Source organism: Myxocyprinus asiaticus, chromosome 13 (genome assembly GCF_019703515.2).
Source record: "Myxocyprinus asiaticus isolate MX2 ecotype Aquarium Trade chromosome 13, UBuf_Myxa_2, whole genome shotgun sequence".
NCBI lineage: Eukaryota > Metazoa > Chordata > Actinopteri > Cypriniformes > Catostomidae > Myxocyprinus > Myxocyprinus asiaticus.
The window spans coordinates 11,587,117-11,604,522 of NC_059356.1; the positions used below are offsets into that span (position 1 = coordinate 11,587,117).

At 37.0% G+C, this 17,406-nt stretch overlaps 2 protein-coding genes across 4 annotated transcripts in view; both read left to right on the plus strand.

The window, feature by feature from the left end:
* Positions 1 to 4,633, plus strand: part of LOC127450164 (cAMP-dependent protein kinase catalytic subunit alpha) — a 64,871-nt gene extending 60,238 nt beyond the window's left edge. For all 3 annotated transcript variants that reach the window (XM_051714016.1, XM_051714017.1, XM_051714015.1), the window contains 2 exons: positions 261 to 425; positions 1,295 to 4,633. In XM_051714016.1, coding sequence (XP_051569976.1) covers positions 261 to 425; positions 1,295 to 1,420 — 291 coding nt within the window. In that variant the 3' untranslated portion in view covers positions 1,421 to 4,633. The remainder of the gene's footprint in view (positions 1 to 260; positions 426 to 1,294) is intronic.
* A 2,881-nt stretch (positions 4,634 to 7,514) lies between these two features.
* Positions 7,515 to 17,243, plus strand: LOC127450698 (uncharacterized). Its single transcript, XM_051714982.1, has 7 exons — positions 7,515 to 7,963; positions 10,202 to 10,451; positions 11,516 to 11,634; positions 11,737 to 11,794; positions 11,874 to 11,949; positions 12,306 to 12,420; positions 16,065 to 17,243. Exons 1-7 carry the CDS (start codon positions 7,622 to 7,624, stop codon positions 16,215 to 16,217), a joined length of 1,113 nt encoding a protein of 370 aa, XP_051570942.1. The 5' UTR covers positions 7,515 to 7,621; the 3' UTR covers positions 16,218 to 17,243.
* The last annotated feature ends 163 nt before the right edge of the window (positions 17,244 to 17,406 follow it).

Sequence of the window (17,406 nt, forward strand, 5' to 3'; positions counted from 1 at the left end):
AAACCAATTTTAATGTGATCTATATGTGGAAAACATGTCTTGCATTCAGCCTACACTGTTTTACTGATATGCAATGTTAAGGCCATGTTGAATGTGTGCCCCTGCCTGTTTAAGTAAGAGTCTGTAATACATGATTTATTTTGAGATTGTGTGGGTTTGTTTTGGTATGGGGTCACGGTATTAATTTTATTTGTTCAGGTCTTGAAAAAGGCCTTGGAAAAACTCTACAGCAACCCTGGACTTTGTCAATCTTCCTCCAGGTCCGCTTCCCCTCCCATTTTAGCTCTGACCTGAAGGATCTGCTGAGGAACCTGTTGCAGGTAGATCTGACGAAGCGCTTTGGTAACCTCAAGAACGGCGTCAATGACATCAAGGGCCACAAATGGTTCGCAACCACCGACTGGATTGCAATCTACCAGAAGAAGGTAAGAGTCTACCCGAATCGTGCTGGACATTCATAATGTTCTCAAGGTTAGGTTAATGGTGATGTGTGTAATAGGGATGTGACGGTGTCATGGTATACCACGGTTTTAAAAAGAGACAGTTGTCCAATTATTGGTTTGTGTTCAATAAACAATATATTCTAAAGCCACTTTTTGTATTGTCTTATCAATGCTTTACTCGTCTGTCACAAAAATGTAATGCATTTTAATTATTTTAATTATGTTTATTATATATATTATATTTTTAACTATTTAAATATAATTATTTTATCATTATATATTGAATTGTTATTTGGCAAGCTTTCTCTGCAAATATTTATAAGTGCAATTAAATGCAATTAATTTGCTTAATCAGCATGTCATGTAATTAATTTTATTAAAATTTGTAATGGATTGACAGCCCTATTATTTACATATTGTGACAGACCATTACAAATTTCTTATCAAATAGCTCATTGAGTACAGTTGCCTTATATACCAGGTAAAAAGAGGTTATTTTGCACTTCTAATCTCTCATTTTGCTTTTGTTTTTGCACTTCTAAACAGTAGAACTTAAATTTGACATATTATGGTGGTACATAACAATTACATTTTCCGAATTTAATTTATTTTGGTAGGTATTTCTTTATATAACACACAAAAATGATTATAAACTTTATAAACTGACTAAATAAACCATCGTTTTTCATATCAACGTTTTCATGATTATGACCGATGTACCGATATCAATAATTGGCTGATAAATATCAATGGCCGATACATCGGTGCATCCATAATTTTAACTTTAAAAAAATAACATGAACTTTCGATAAATCTGATCTGTGTGTATTTGTGCGTGACTGTGTTTTCAGGTGGAGGCGCCCTTCATCCCAAAGTGCAAAGGCCCCGGGGATACCAGCAACTTTGACGACTACGAGGAAGAAGAAATTCGTGTCTCTTTCACAGAGAAATGTGGAAAGGAGTTTTCTGAATTCTAGAAGCAGCAGCTGCAGTGGAGGAGAGAGAGGGATGGAGAGAATTAGATTTGGGGCAACAAAGAAAGAGTGAAGCAAATGTTTTCCAGGGAGAGATGATAGACTGGACTGAGCCTGTATCCGGTAACAACACCACCACCACAAGAGCCCTCACACATGAATGGAGGGAGAAGAACCAGAGAGTCCTGAGAGAGCGCCAGCAGTGTTGCCTTTTCAGATCCTTCATCACTTGTTACTTGTCCATTTTTATGTTTTCCCTCTCGTTTGGTAGCCAGGGTCCACTGGGCAAAGATTTGGTCACGTCTCTGTGACTAGCTGGCATTGGGACATGTGAATTTTTTTTTGTTTGTTTTTTCTTCCAGAGATATAGAGGTTACTTTCTGGTACTGAATTTTGGCTTCTTCAGAGAAAATTACCCCTGTATTTTTTTTTTAAATATTATTAGCAAAGGTGTCCTTGCTCTGTAGTTCTCCACCCTGCCACATACCTCCTGTGCACCTACCCATCTACAATACCAAGTCAAACCAACTTGCACTTTTCAAGAACTCTGGCTTTGATTTTCAGATATAGCCCATTTCTCATTTGAATTTTAAGCATCACACCACCATAATTTGGTACATTTTCATACTGTGCTCGAAGTTCAGGCACTTAGTTTAAAGATTGTTGGTTTGGACAGTCACTCATAGTTCTCTAGATTCGATTAGGTACAAACTGTTTGCTGGACATGATATATCTAGATCAAATTATTCATTTCTTGTAGCTGCAAGTTTACCTGTAAGTTTTGCATTGTAAATGTCCTTAAATGGCATTTCCCTCCCAGCAGTAAACTTGTCATGAGGATATAAAGTGTGTTATAAATGAGATCATAACACTTCTATCAGTAGCACATACAAGTATACTTGAAACTTGAAATGATTTTTCCACTTTTTTTCAGATGGCTTTCATTTGAAATTTTTCCAGAAATAAAACAGAAAAGCGCAGGAATCATAAGGTGAATTGTCACAAGCACAAAGGCTTGTTGAGATACAGCTGGTTTAAAAAAGACATGCTATTTTTTAGAATAACGCTTTTTTGTTTGTTTGTTTGTTTGTTTACAGGGTTCCTGGTGGTCGTTACATTTTTTGCTGTGTTTAAATGTGATTCTAAGAAATATCCAAATAAAAAGTTGATTTTTTTTTTTATTATCCCTACTGATACCGTCACCTGACTAGTTTAACCAATGATCAAAATGAAGCTGCCTTTAACACGTTTTACTTTAGTTTATCTCTAAAGCCTACTTGTTGAATCTGTCAGTTTTCTGCGTCAAATAAGCTAGTCACGCTAACACCCAGTCTACACATGACGCAAGCAATTTTGTGTCGCAACGCCTTGAGATGGTTTACTCTGTAGGCGTGAAAGCGAACGTTCTTAACTGTTTATTTGTCTTGTTGGCTGGAGAAGCACCAGCGCATGCAGTGCAAAATAGAACGGGCATCCATGAACTGTCGGCACAGCAAGGCGCGATGCGACGAGCGCAGCTAGTGTAGACAGCATCAATGATTTTAATGGGAGCGATTTGCTTTTGCCTAGTGGAGAAAGGGTGTTAAGAAGCTTTGCGTCAATTAATATTTAATTAAAAGATGTTATAGGCAAAGTGTGTAATTTTGGCACCACTAGTGGCAACAAACTGAATTGCAGTCTGAGTGGCCCGACTGAGATGGACAAAACAACATTAGCTCAACCAATGCCGTGAGATTGGGCGGAACTACCTTTTTTTTGACCAATTGCAAATCGGTATTGTTTGAAACTTTTAAAAACGGTCATTATTTTTGCAGTTCTTTTTGGTGACGAAAGTGGCTCTGAAATTATCCACTTCGAATTTAATTGTAAGATGCCCAATATCGCTCCTAGCAATTAGGTTATGTGCTTTTTTATTTATGAAGACTAGTGTAGCTTAATTTTACAGAATGTTTGCAAATGACAGACTGGTGCCAGCTTATCATGGGTATTTCAAACAACATCTCGTCTTTCAGTAACGGAAGTAATTATTGGTCACTGAATGCTGTTTATTGAAGATGATGCCGTTTAAAATAGCAATTTGAGATAAAAATACTGTTCATGTACATTTTCCTCTCAGGAAATGTTATGTCACTGAAACCTGCCAGGTTCATAGCCAAAACAGGTCAGGTTGTCACAGGCTTTGATCATTTGGGGTGATGAAGAAAGTGAAACAACCGCAAGGCAGATATTTCACAAAACTTTAGGTTATGTGTAGGTTTGTGTCTTTAAGCCTTCTTTTTTCCTCCCCAAGCTGTTGCAGAGACCTTTGCTCACCTGATTTCTGGAGACATCACAAGGGCCATAAAATAGGTGTACAAACAGGAGAAACAGCCCCACATTTTGGTTTTGAATAGCTGGAAAAGTGTTTAAGAAAGGCTTCTGTACATTTTGATTACTCATCTACAACTCATCTGCAATGTTTTTGGACGCTATAAGCAGTGGAAGACTATCCTCAGCTGATGCACTGAGTAAGATAATGTACAGATTGAGCTTTTACCTGATTTTGAGAACTGTAAATGTGAGCTTAATCATGATATGGAAGGGTTATATTCTAAGCAGCAGTGATTTGAACAGCATTTGAAAAAAATGTCAAGATACTGAGAGATGAGAAATGCTCAGATGCACCTTTCATCAGTACACAACTTTTTGTCAGAGCATGGAAATATGTGATGAACGTGGCGGTATTTGGATGTGGAGGTCACCCCTCTGTCCGCCTGGTTCTCTGGGCCTCGTTCGTCCTCTTTGAGATACATGAGTGTCACTCATCCTCCAGTCTTCATTTACATTGTCAATCGTCATTTTTTGTGTGTGCATCAGTCCATAATACAGTTTGCCTTTGTACACATCCAGTTTCCTTCACTCTTCTATTTGCTTTTTAAAAAGAGAAAAAATCATGAAGAAAACATTTGATTTACTTTTGCATATTTTCTAAGTGTATTTTCAATAACAGGAGTCTCGTTCCTCCCGACATGGGTATGGTGATGGTGTAGTCTATTGTACCTTTTCGGGAAACAATACTGTGTATTCTCTGCCTTTAACAGTCTTAATTATTTTACCTTCTGGAGAAGTTGATGGATACCTGTAGGACACATGGATTATGTTAAAAATAAATACACAGAATAATATTTTGCAACATGTATCATTCCAATAAAGTTTTAATTGTTAAAGTTACAATAATGTGGTACCGTCTCAAATGTTGTTATTCGTGAAATTAATTCAGAATTTGTTGTTTTATTATATTCAAGTCACATAGCAACATGCCTTGGGCAGCAGAGATTGGTTCTGTCTCACATGGAAACCATACTTCTCATAAAGGATTATTCTGGGTTCAATGCAAATTAAGCTCAATCGACAGCATTTGCGGCATAAAAAAAAAGAAAAAAAAAATAAAAAATCGTGGTTACAGTGAGGCACTTTCAATGGAAGTGAATGGGGCCAATTTTTGGAGGGTTTAAAGGCAGAAATGTTATCATTTAAATTAATTCTGTTAAAACTCATATTATTTGAGCTGTAAAGTTGTTTAAATCTAATTTTTACAGTAGTTTTTGGGTTTACAGCATAACAGCGTCATGGCAATGAATTTGGATAACTTTTCATATCTACTAACTTTACACAGAAAAGGTTAGTAAGTGACTAAAATCATCTTTTCTTAGTCATTTTAGGGTTTGTTGACATTACATCGTCGTGGCAATGAAGTTGTAAAATTGACTATAACTTTAAACAGAAAAGGTTAGTAAGTGATTTTATCACACTAAAATCATGTTTACACACATATTGTTTATGTCTTGGGGCTATACTTATGAAACAGTGTGTATTTTAACATTTATGGAATGGCCCCCATTCACTTCCATTGTAAGTGCCTCACTGAAACTGAGTTTATTTATTTTTTTTCAATAAATGAACGAGTCGAAATTATTTTTCGTTGTAATCAACATTATGCCATAGATGCTGTTGATTGAGGTTAACTTGTATTGACCCGAGACATTACAATAAACATGCAACAGGATGAGGTAATTTATGAACAATGTAGCATACTAGGCTTACTGTTTGAAAAGTTCATTGTAGCATAATACGGACTGTATTACAGTTGTTGTAATATATATATATATATATATATATATATATATATATATATTAGACACACATACATACATACACTGGTGGCCAAAAGTTTGGAATAATGTACAGATTTTTGCTCTTATGGAAAGAAATTGGTACTTTTATTCACCAAAGTGGCATTCAGCTGATCACAATGTATAGTCTGGATATTAATAACGTGAAAAATTACTATTACAATTTTTTTTTTTAAATTGTCTCGTCGGGCAGTTCTTACACACCTTACAGTCTAACTGATCCCACAAAAGCTCAATGGGGTTAAGATCCATAACACTCTTTTCCAATTATCTGTTGTCCAATGTCTGTGTTTCTTTGCCCACTCTAACCTTTTCTTTTTGTTTTTCTGTTTCATAAGTGGCTTTTTCTTTGCAATTCTTCCCATAAGGCCTACACCCCTGAGTCTTCTCTTTATTGTTGTACATGAAACTGGTGTTGAGCGTGTAGAATTCAATGAAGCTGTCAGCTGAGGACATGTGAGGTGTCTGTTTCTCAAACTAGAGACTCTGATGTACTTATCCTCTTGTTTAGTTGTACATCTTCCACATCTCTTTCTGTCCTTGTTAGAGCCAGTTGTTCTTTGTCTTTGAAGACTGTAGTGTACACCTTTGTATGAAATCTTCAGTTTTTGGCAATTTCAAGCACTGTATAGCCTTCATTCCTCAAAACAATGATTGACTGACGAGTTTCTAGAGAAAGCTGTTTCTTTTTTGCCATTTTTGACCTAATATTGACCTTAAGACATGCCAGTCTATTGCATACTGTGGCAACTCAAAAACAAACACAAAGACAATGTTAAGCTTCATTTAACAAACCAAATAGCTTTCAACTGTGTTTGATATAATGGCAAGTGATTTTCTAGTACCAAATTATCAATTTAGCATGATTACTCAAGGATAAGGTGTTGGAGTGATGGCTGTTGGAAATGGGGCCTGTCTAGATTTGATCAAAAATGATTTTTTTCAAATAGTGATGGTGCTGTTTTTTACATCAGTAATGTCCTGACTATACTTTGTGATCAGTTGAATGCCACTTTGGTCAATTAAAGTAACAATTTCCTTCCAAAACAGCAAAATCTGTACATTATTCCAAACTTTTGGCTGCCAGTGTATATATATATACTGTATATACAGTATTCAGACCACATTCAAACTAATCGGTTTATGTTTGAAAACTCTGTTTTCAGTTTATTGTGTCATAGTTTACCAAAATATGCTGTTTTAGGGAGCGTTTTCAGATTTTAGTTTGAGGAAAACACTGTTCTAGTGTGACGTAAACGTAGCAAAATAAAATGTACTAGTGTGGAGTGGATGTGGCCTCAGTGGTAAGCAGTACACTAACAGCATGCCTCTACCAAGGGAGAGCCTTTTAAAGGCTAGCAAACATAGCGAAACGCGGTGGTACACTGGCGAGGTTACAACAGGGCCGATCACTTTAAATGGATGTCAATAGAGAAGATGTTTCAGTGCGCTGAATAAGCTGCTTTTGTGAGGAAACCGCTCATCACTTAATGAATTGAGCACTTGTCTGCTTAACTCCAACCTGTTTTTCACTAAAGGATCCTTTTGGAGCGAACTATGTTAGGAGTTAACCATGGGGAAAAAAGACTGTTTATAAGAGAATTCACGGACAATTTCTGCGACAATTAGTTGTCGGTTTACGGCTCTCAATTCATTTGTATGGTATCCGCAAACTGTGATTTACTGTCGTAATGCGCAAGTAGTTGACCATTACGCTTTCTCCTAAGGTAAAAACGCCGAGGTTGTTAAATCAATATAAAAGAATATCTACGCTACTATACCAAAACAAAGTCTTCGAAAAGCACTCCTATGTGAAATAGAGGAATACCACCTTAAATCTCCTAGTGGCGGGACGCGGAATTTCCAGCATTCCTCCTTAAGCGCTCAATGTGATCAACGCACGCGTACTGTAGGTTTCCGTTTTTTCTTCAGCTCGCTCGCGCCGCGGCTCGAAAATACGGCGAGCGTCACGTTAGGGCAAGATACTGACGCACTTCATCCACTCTCTCACGCTTGAACTCCGCTAGAAATAATGCCTGAGCCGTACCGCGAATGGATCCTGGGCTCCATAGACTCGTTAAGGTCGAGAAAAGCGCGACCGGACCTGGACAGAATTTGCAGAATGGTTAAAAGACGACACGGCTCGGACTGGGACCGAACCCGTTCAGAACTGGAGAAACTGATAGAGGAGCAAGCTGTGCTGAAAGTCAACTATAAAGGCTCGGTTTCCTATCGCAACGCAGCAAAGGTGCTGAGAGGCAGGAGAAAGGGCGACCAGGGCAAGTGTGCAGTGAAACAGCCGTCTCTCCCGGACTTGAGCACCGGCGACAGCGCGTTGGGTCCCGCGGATGACGATCAGATGGAGGACATGGAAGTAAGTAAACCGCGCTCATGTGACCGTGCGCTGGTACGCAGAACAAGTGGCTGCGGTCCGACAAAAGACAGACGGATTGCATCACATAAAATGTTCACCCCTGGTATTTTATCACTAGTTAAACAGTTCGTTGGTGTATGCAACGTGAAAGCAAGTGCACACGCGCACATACACACACGCGCGCGCGCTCGCGGACTGGCGCAGACGGGGAGCGGCACAAACCGACGGAAAATCGCCAACAATGGAAGCGCTTGATCTATTATGTCGAAATCCTTCAGAGCGAGTGTTTTGTGTGAGCATAGACAGCGCACGTGTTGTCTGGTAACTCAACTTTAGCGAAAAATTATTGTCAATATGTCATTGAGCAAAACTCGCTTTTACACGGGGAAAGTCACCAAAACATCACGGATGAGCCGATTAGCGCATTTCGTACAAGGATGCGCCTCTGGAGAGAAAATACAGGAAATGCCATTTATTACAGTGAGATTGAATTAGAGGACCAATGCATGGAGTGATAAAGTGAGTACTACAATTAATAAGGATCACTGAACCGCATGTCATTGCACGGACTGCTATTAGCCTTTATGTCCGTGCAGGCGAAGTGCGCGCGACCCGTGAATTTGTTGTTATTTTTTATCGGGAGAACCTGTTCAGTCAGGTTAACGTTAGTTTTGTTTGTGTTTCAAGCACTAAATCACAGCGGCAGGGGAAAAAATGTCGGAAATAGCCACGTTTAACGTAGGCTTGCCTTGGGACGCGCTTTTCTCAGACAGGCAGCGCGCCTCTGAGCGAATCGGGGCGGGCTCTTGACTTGCTTACTTAATATACATGAGCTCACCACGCGGATCTCTGAGGCCACTGGCTAACGTCACGACACTTAATATTCATGAGCCCGCCCCGTTTTACAGAGGCGCGAGTTGAGTTTAGCGCGCCTCCTTTCTGCAAACTCACTTCGTAATGTTTCTCACGATGATATAAAATAAGTTATTTAGCCATATTCGCTGCTCTGTTAGTAACGTTATTCACACCAAATCGACAATAATTCCCAATTTGGGTTCAAAGCGTACAAAAAGACGGTTGGTAAAGAATTTCTGGCTCGCTCCTGTCCGAATAAACAGTGGCGCGCGGCCTTGACACGCTCTCCGGTTTTGCTTTAGCGACAGTCTCGCGGTTTGAGCAGAATCACGGTCAGGGAATACCTAGCAATATCTGGGAATTTTTTTATTTTTATTTTATTGGTGATTTCCAGTCCTGGAAAAGTCATGGACATTTCCATAGTGAATACAAATGTGTTAATTTGGCTCTAAAATATTTCAGATATATATTCGCCCATAAACAACAGTCTGTCCGATTAGGGTCTTATTAAAAGAATATTCTATGTTCAATACACGTTGAGCTCAGTTGACAGCATTTGTGGCATAATGTTGATTACCACAAAAAAATAAAATAAATAATAATAATAATAATAATTTTGACTCGTCCCTCCTTTTCTTTAAAAAAAAAATAAAAAATAGAACAGATCCTTCACACGGTCATTCTGTGCCAGTCTTGTCTTTATATTTATAAGGTTTAACCATCTGATACCATCACAGTATGTTTTGTAAAGGGTGTTATTTGACATGTTACATGCACTAAATAACAAAATATGTTGTTTAGTACATAGGTCTATTTGTCTTCAAATTCCACTAAAAAGTTCCCTATTTGACAGAGAATATAGAATAGGATAATAATTATCTGCTTCAGTTTACATTCCGCTCCTAAATAAAGTGACAGGGTTTTTATATTCAGATATTAAACTGTATAAAACCTTTTTATTTCTTAACCAAAAACACAGATACAAAAACAGGAGATATGTTAAAGCCTTGTGTTAAGTTGGATTGTATGCAGGCTTTGGGAGTGTAATTGCCCTACAATGATCAAAGTACCTGGCTATGTTCGGAGAAGCATACTAACATACTACTATATTACTCTTTGCAGCATATACTGTATAGTATGTATACTGTGCACAGTATGCAACTTTTCTTAATGCTTAGCAAATCTATTACGACCACCCCACTCATTATTTAGTCCAACTGCCAATATGTAAGAAATTTCTACAGAGAATGTAATTAAAAATACCAAACAACCCATGCCAAATTACTATTTTCCCAAAATAGTTAGAAGTATACAGTGTACACTGTGCAGCATTCAGTAAGTGTAAGTTAGTAGTCCATTCTGAACTTCCATTCAATCTTTTAGGATGAGATGTCCACAACAGCAGGAATAGATAGCAGTATGGACGAGGAGGGCGATGAGAGCAGTTTGGATGCCATGTGCGCTCAGAGCACCACTGACTCCGGCATCAGCTTGAGTCCCATCACCAGCAGTAACATCAGTCTTCATGTGCCCTCACCAGCCACCTCACCGACTCATGATGCTCTGACATTGGACCGGGACAGTGCTTACACTCTTCCTGAGCACACACAGCCAGCAGCACATCATGACACAGGTACATATGTACTATGAAACTATTTAGTATTTTACATCTGGAAAGATTTTCAGGCCTGGAAAAGTCATGGAAATTTCTATAGTGTATATACACCTTTCTAGTTTTTCTCTGCTCTAAAACAAATTCTAGAAATATTGGTAGAAATCCCTGTTTATGATGCTTGCGTAGAGAAAAACTTGCTCACAAGCCAGCCAACATAATAGAGTCAGTCAGTCCATTGAGAATGATGGTTGGTAAAGGTTAGTAGTTAATAACTTTTCCCATGAGTGCTTAACCCCATTAAAATCTATTAATTACAAGGATTGGTACCTGAAATACAAATGGAAATCCACCAAGAGATCTCTTAAAAATTGTTTAGAAAGGTTATAAAAAAAGTTCATCTGTCAAAAAGTTTGGAAACCCACGACATTAGGCACTAGCGATTACACGCAAAATTGCACTTTTCATCTGAAACTGAATCAGTTGGCGACACAATTTGACAACTTCTGAGTCGTTCACGCCAATAGTGACGACATGGACAGGTACAAGTTAAAATATTATGGGTAAAAAGTGTATTTCTCAAAACTTCTCTAAGACGCAGCCTTCACTAAATAATCATTGGATATAGGTTAATACATTAATCATGATTCTTGCTGTTACAGTTTGACTGAGAAGTAGTTCTGTAAAAGTAATTAGTTTATGTATTAATTTTAGCTTATAAATTATCCAGCCAAAAGTGAGCTTATTTTTGTTGTTGTCAGTAGCCTATTCTGCCACTAGGGCTGCAACAAACTATTATTTTGATAATCGATTAATCTAATGACTATTAGAAAGATTATTCGGCAATTATTGCAATGATTAATCATTAGCTCTTAACCGATTATTCAGCTTGAACCTTGATTTCAAAGGTTGTAATAAACGTGCTTACTAACAATAAAGAAGACAAAATGACAGTCACTGAATTAAAGGGAAAAAAATGCTGCAAGGTAACTGGTTAATTGCGCAGTTCATACGGTTGTTCTGTCATCCTGGCAGCCTCAATTAAAGAGATTTCAGTTGGCAGTATCTATCATTGTCACTCACAGGATCTTTGCAGTTCGGGCAGCAGCCACTGGGCATCTGCCCTTTAGGAGAGGAGGGGCTGAGGCCGACGGAGAGCACGCTTACCCCTGATCCACTGCTGTCAGACTGCAGAAACACACCAGTAAGCACGTCCATCCAGCACGAGCCGCAGCATTTCCAGTCACAGTATTCAGTAGACAGATTGCATGTTGCTGAGTGTCATATTGTCTCTGTTTGACTTCAGGATGAGTTGGTGAATTCCGATGGAGGGCCTCACACCATCTCTGTCCATGGTGAAGAAGGTGATTATTCAGCCTGTGTTCTTTTACTTTGACACCACCTCTCAGTTGAAGATTAATATTTGAGAATGTGTTTTACCAGGTGAAAAGTGCAATGATGGACCCAAGAGCACGACAGAGATAGACATGGTCAACATTGGAGGGGTGAACAATGCAAAGTGAGTGAATCCTGCTAAAAAGACCAGCTTAACCTGCATGTAATTCCCATGCTGGTCTAGGCTGGTTTGGTGCTGGTCTAGCTGGTGGATCAGCAAAGCCATGCTTTCACCAACAAAACCTAGCTAGTGAAGTTGGTTGACTAGCATGGTCTTTCTGATGAAGCTGGTTAAGCTAGTTTAAAAGACTGGTGGGGACAACAGCACACCATGCTGGGAGACCAGCCCCAAAAACACAACATAAACTGTTGACCAGTAATTCTGGTCTTTTCAGCAGAGAAAGCCAGAAAGTTCTCTGCCTGATTAGCAATAAAAACTGAAAACAATGAGGCATTAAGCTGTTTCTGTTTAATCCTCAGTGATGTGGTAAAGGAGGAAATTGGACAGGACCCTTTTCATTGGAGCGTGGCTGATGTGGTCAGTTACTTCTCTTCTGTGGGGTTCCCTGAGCAGGCTGTGGCTTTTAGAGCACAGGTTAGTACCACAACCAACCACTAGAGGACTGAAGCTCACAAGGCTTGTCAAGACATGTCCATGTGGTATTTCACCCCTACATTTATGCTGATTTAAAAAAAATTAAAAACATTTTATTACAGTTATTTTTTTTTTTTTACTGTGGTATCTAATATTTCAAAAGTACAACATCTGGACAAATGACAGTAATGAGCATTTTACCATGTCATTCCAGTAAACAGTGCCTCCAACCTGCAACATTCCAGCTTTTCAGATACTTTGAGTAGTATTTAAAACCGAACAAAGAGCCTCACTGAAGTAAAGGATAATGTACAGTACAGTTGTTTTCACAAAATAAACCCTGACAGGGTGATCAGGATGCCAACGTGAAGCTTGAAGGGGTTTATTTTGCAGTAACAACCGGCTGACTGTACATTATCCTGCTTATTACACAGCTACTAACCAAATAAATTAATAATGTACATGGACATAAAATATTGATTTGCATTGAAATTATGTTATTATGTGACAAGAAACAAACCACTGAGCAGCTGAAATCCACCTCCGGTTTGCGTCGGACATCTGTTGGTGTTTATTTTGTAATAATAAATGTCTGATTCCTCATTATCCAGTTCATTAAAATACTACTCGCTAAGTAAACCAATAAATGGACAAGAAACGTTGATATGAGTTGAATTTTTTTATAAGCTTACTTTTAGAGAACGCACAGTGATTCAAGAAGTAGTAAAGATGGCTCGCAATACCCGGATGAGCGGTCTGACACGTGGATGTGCGGTTGTTACTGAGAAATATCAGACCATTAGATGGCGCCATTGACCAATCAGCATTGAGTATTCCAGAGAGCCATGTAATAAAATAAGTAACTGTTGTGTTCACGTCGTGTCAGATTTACTGTAATTACAAGATGGTAAATCCAAAACGACTTTGTTGTTGATAACAGCAAATATTTATCAATTCATTATTTCATTAATTCACCTTTATACGTTATTTTATTGTTTACTGTAATTATGAGTTTTACGAAGATGTGAATGCTTTTTACAGAATCTCCTCATTTCTGTAATTCCAACAACAACGTGACAGCGCCATAACTCTCATAGTATTTCTAGAGGTAATTCAGTGGGAAAAGACACTCTGTATCTTGTCAAAAGAAATTAGGCTTATTTAGATTGTATGGTTCTACTTTTTAAACAAAGCTGGAGACCTTGTACTATTTTTATCTATACAGCAGTGTTGGGGAAGTTATGTTGAAACTGTAGCTCCTCAAGCTATAAGCAACTCAAACTTTAATTAGTTGAACAACAGTAAAGCTACTCTAAAAGTAGTCAGCTAAAGTTACTAACAAAATGTAGCTTACTACATTGGAGCAGTTTTTTTGTATACAGTATATAACAATACAAATATATTATTTAATTCTACAATCAGAAGTTCTGAAAGTTAAAGGTTAACATTAAACAATTAATTGCTAAATATAAGTGAATAGTTTAACTGGCTTATTTATATGAACTGGCTGAAAGAACGAATCCACCTAAATGATTGGGATTTTCAGGCGCTACATATGAGAGAGAGAGAGGACGGTTCAGGTGATCGCACTTAAAGGAATATTCCAGGTTTAATACATGTTAAGCTCAATCAGCAGCATTTGTGGCATAATGATGATTACCACAAAAATTCATTTTGACTTGTCTTTCCTTTTCTTTAAAAAATCACAAATCTTTGTTACAGTGAGACATTTACAATGGAAGTGAATGGGGTCAAATTTTTGAATGTTAAAATACGTTTTTAAAAGTATAGCCACAAGACATAACTATATGCTTGTAAACATGTACTAACCTTTTCTGTTTAAAGTTAGTCAATTTTACAACTTCGTTTCCATGAAGATTTAATGTCAACAAACCCTAAAATGACAATTTAAACAACTTTACAGCTCAAATAACACATGAGTTTTAACAGAAGAATGAATGTAAGTGCTTTTATAAAATTATAAGCTTCACATTTCTGCCTTTGAACCCTCCAAAAATTGGCCCCATTCACTTCCATTGTAAGTGCTTCACTGTGACCCAGATTTTTGCTTTTTTTAAAGGAGGGATGAGGCGAAATAAATTTGTGGTAATCAATATTATTCCACAAATGTTGTCGATTGAGCTCAACTTGCATTGAATCCAGAACATTCCTTTAATAACTTGTTTGGCTACATTGCTGCATTCGCAGTACATTGTGACAAATGTAGCGTTTTGTGACAGTATAGCGATACTTTGTGGAAAATGTAGCTGGTTACTGGAAAAGTTACGCTAATGTGAAAATAGCCGTTCTATTGTGACACTACAGAAAAATTTAGCTAAGTTAGTAGCGTCACTATTAGAAGGGTTACTCCCCAACACTGCAATACATACAATGCAGAAAAGACAAAAATCTTTTGAATAAGTTGACCATGGAAATATTGTGTAATTTAAGGATTTGGTTGTTCATTAGAATTCAGAATTTTTGCCTGTGAATATCTACTAAGAGATTAACCAATACTGAAATTCTGGCCAAAAATTATATATATATATATATATATATATATATACACACACACACACACACACTACCGGTCAAAAGTTTTGAAACACTTACTCATTCTTTATTATAATTTTCTTCACATTTTAGAATAATAGTAAAGTCATCAAAACTATGGAATAACATAAATGGAACTATGGGAATTATGTTGTGACTAAACAAAATCCAAAATAAATCAAAACTGTGTTATATTTTAGTATCTTCAAAGTGGCCACACTTTGCCTAGAATTTGCAGACATGTACTCTTGACATTTTCTCAACCAACTTCTTGAGGTATCACCCTGGGATACTTTTTAAACAGTATTGAAGGAGTTCCCATCTATGTTGGGCACTTATTGGCTACTTCTCTTTATTATTTGGTCCAAATCATCAATTTCAAAAACTTTTTTGTTTTAATTAAATTTTATTTTTATAATGAAATAAATGAATATGGTGGCACAATTATATTTTTGTCTACAAAACTAATTTCAAACATTTAAGCATACGCCTTCAGATCAGATTTTTAAGATCATGAGAAACATTTCAGTCAAGTGTTTCAAAACTTTTGACCGGTAGTGTGTGTGTGTGTGTGTGTGTGTGTTAGCTTAAAACTGGTACATTTTCAGCATTAACAAAAACAATAAAATACACTAAAAACTAAAATTGTTTGTCAATTGTTTATAATAGTTTGTAATTAGGCTTCAGAGCATTACACTATAAAATATGAAGAAGTGTTTTGTTTTTTTTTAGATATTAATTGATAAACTTTGATCAAGTAATGAACTCAACTAATGTTTATGTGTAAATATACGCAGCTCTGTTATTGTGACATGCGCACATCAACTCACTCTAAATCTAGCACTATTTCTTTAATAGGCCACAATTCTATATGCAATACTGGCCAACTAAGTATACAATATCAGCCAATACCATTAAATAATAAAAATCACTAATGTCAGAATGCTAATAACCACAAATAACTCATTTGGTCATGAATCACGATGTATCATGCATCCCTAATATTAACCACTATCTCTTTAAATTCAAAAGTTGTTATGCATTGGTGCAGTTGATCTCTGCTAACCCTTTTCTATCATTAATTCATACAGGAAATAGATGGGAAGTCCTTGCTCCTGATGCAGCGCAGTGATGTGTTGACCGGTCTGTCAATCAGACTCGGTCCCGCCCTCAAAATCTATGAGAATCATGTGAAGGTACTGCAGAGAAGTCACTTTGAGGACGACAACCGCCTCTTCTCATAGTGCTCGTTATCAGCAAAAACAGACTGAAACCCTCCGACTTGGAGCGTTGGCTATGAAATACGGGGAGAATGGAACTCTATAAGACTTGATTTGCACAATCCTCCACAATTTGTCTTGTTTTCTGTCTCGTGAGGACATACCGCAAGATTCAGCCCTGTTCTAAATTGACTTTGTCCTTCTGTCCATCCCTCACAGGGCTGATGGGACTACTCATCTTAAGTGTTATTTCTCCATGGTGGAGCATCTCATTCACCAATATTGTTCCTATTATTTTTGTCAGAGATCATTAACAGTGTTGCAATACTATATAAACCAGTTTTTGTCCTATTAAATGTACTATGTTCAGCAATGTTTTACATCAGTCTTAAAATGGTAAAGTAAGAAATAAATTCCACTTTCAGAATCTAAAAGAGTTACTGATGCCTTGATTCCAGCACTGGACAGCAATATCATTAACTGTAACAGATGTGTTCATATTAGAGTACATAGTGACTGCACAATTTGAAATAATTCAGGTGGGTGAATCTCGTGAAAACACGTGTAGATCCCATTTCACCCCAAAATCAACAGCAAAAAGAATAAAACCAATAAAAAGAAATATTTTTGCAGAAAGAAAATGTTTCTGGGCCATTAAAATTGTAATTTTTTTTATACATTATTTTCATGACAAGGAAGCACAATTTCCCTAAAATATTCACTACTGTAATACATTTAGACATTGAACTGTACTTCAAAGTTGGTTGAAACAATAATATCTTTATTACAGTAAAAAAGTACTGTAATACATTTTTGTTCTTAAATTGTATGCAGTACAACATATACTACAGTGATATATAACTAATTTAAAAGTATAATAATAATTAAGAATTTAAATTAATTTAATAAATGTTAATATTTTTTTAATTGTTTCATAAATTATTTTTATTTATTTTTTTGCATTGCTGTAATGAATTGTCATGGGAAAATGTGCTTAATCATCATGAAAATAAAGTCAGTGTAAATTTCTTCAAGCAAAACATTATTTGTTTCTTTCTAATGTTTTGGGGTGAAAAATTACTCAGACCCATGTTCTTGTCAGGTTTTTTGTGTTTTACCTAGGTAAGCCAATCTGATGAAGATTTCACCATAAATCAACGCACCCCAAAAAACAATCCCATCAAACTGTTGACATGCCAGATGTATTGCTTGG

Coding starts and splice junctions, on each gene's coding strand:
- LOC127450698 (XM_051714982.1), top strand. CDS start 7,622: ATGCCTGAGCCGTACCGCGAATGGATCCTGGGCTCCATAGACTCGTTA. Junction 7,964..10,201: donor ATCAGATGGAGGACATGGAA/GTAAGTAAACCG, acceptor TCAATCTTTTAG/GATGAGATGTCCACAACAGC. Junction 11,795..11,873: donor CTCTGTCCATGGTGAAGAAG/GTGATTATTCAG, acceptor GTGTTTTACCAG/GTGAAAAGTGCAATGATGGA.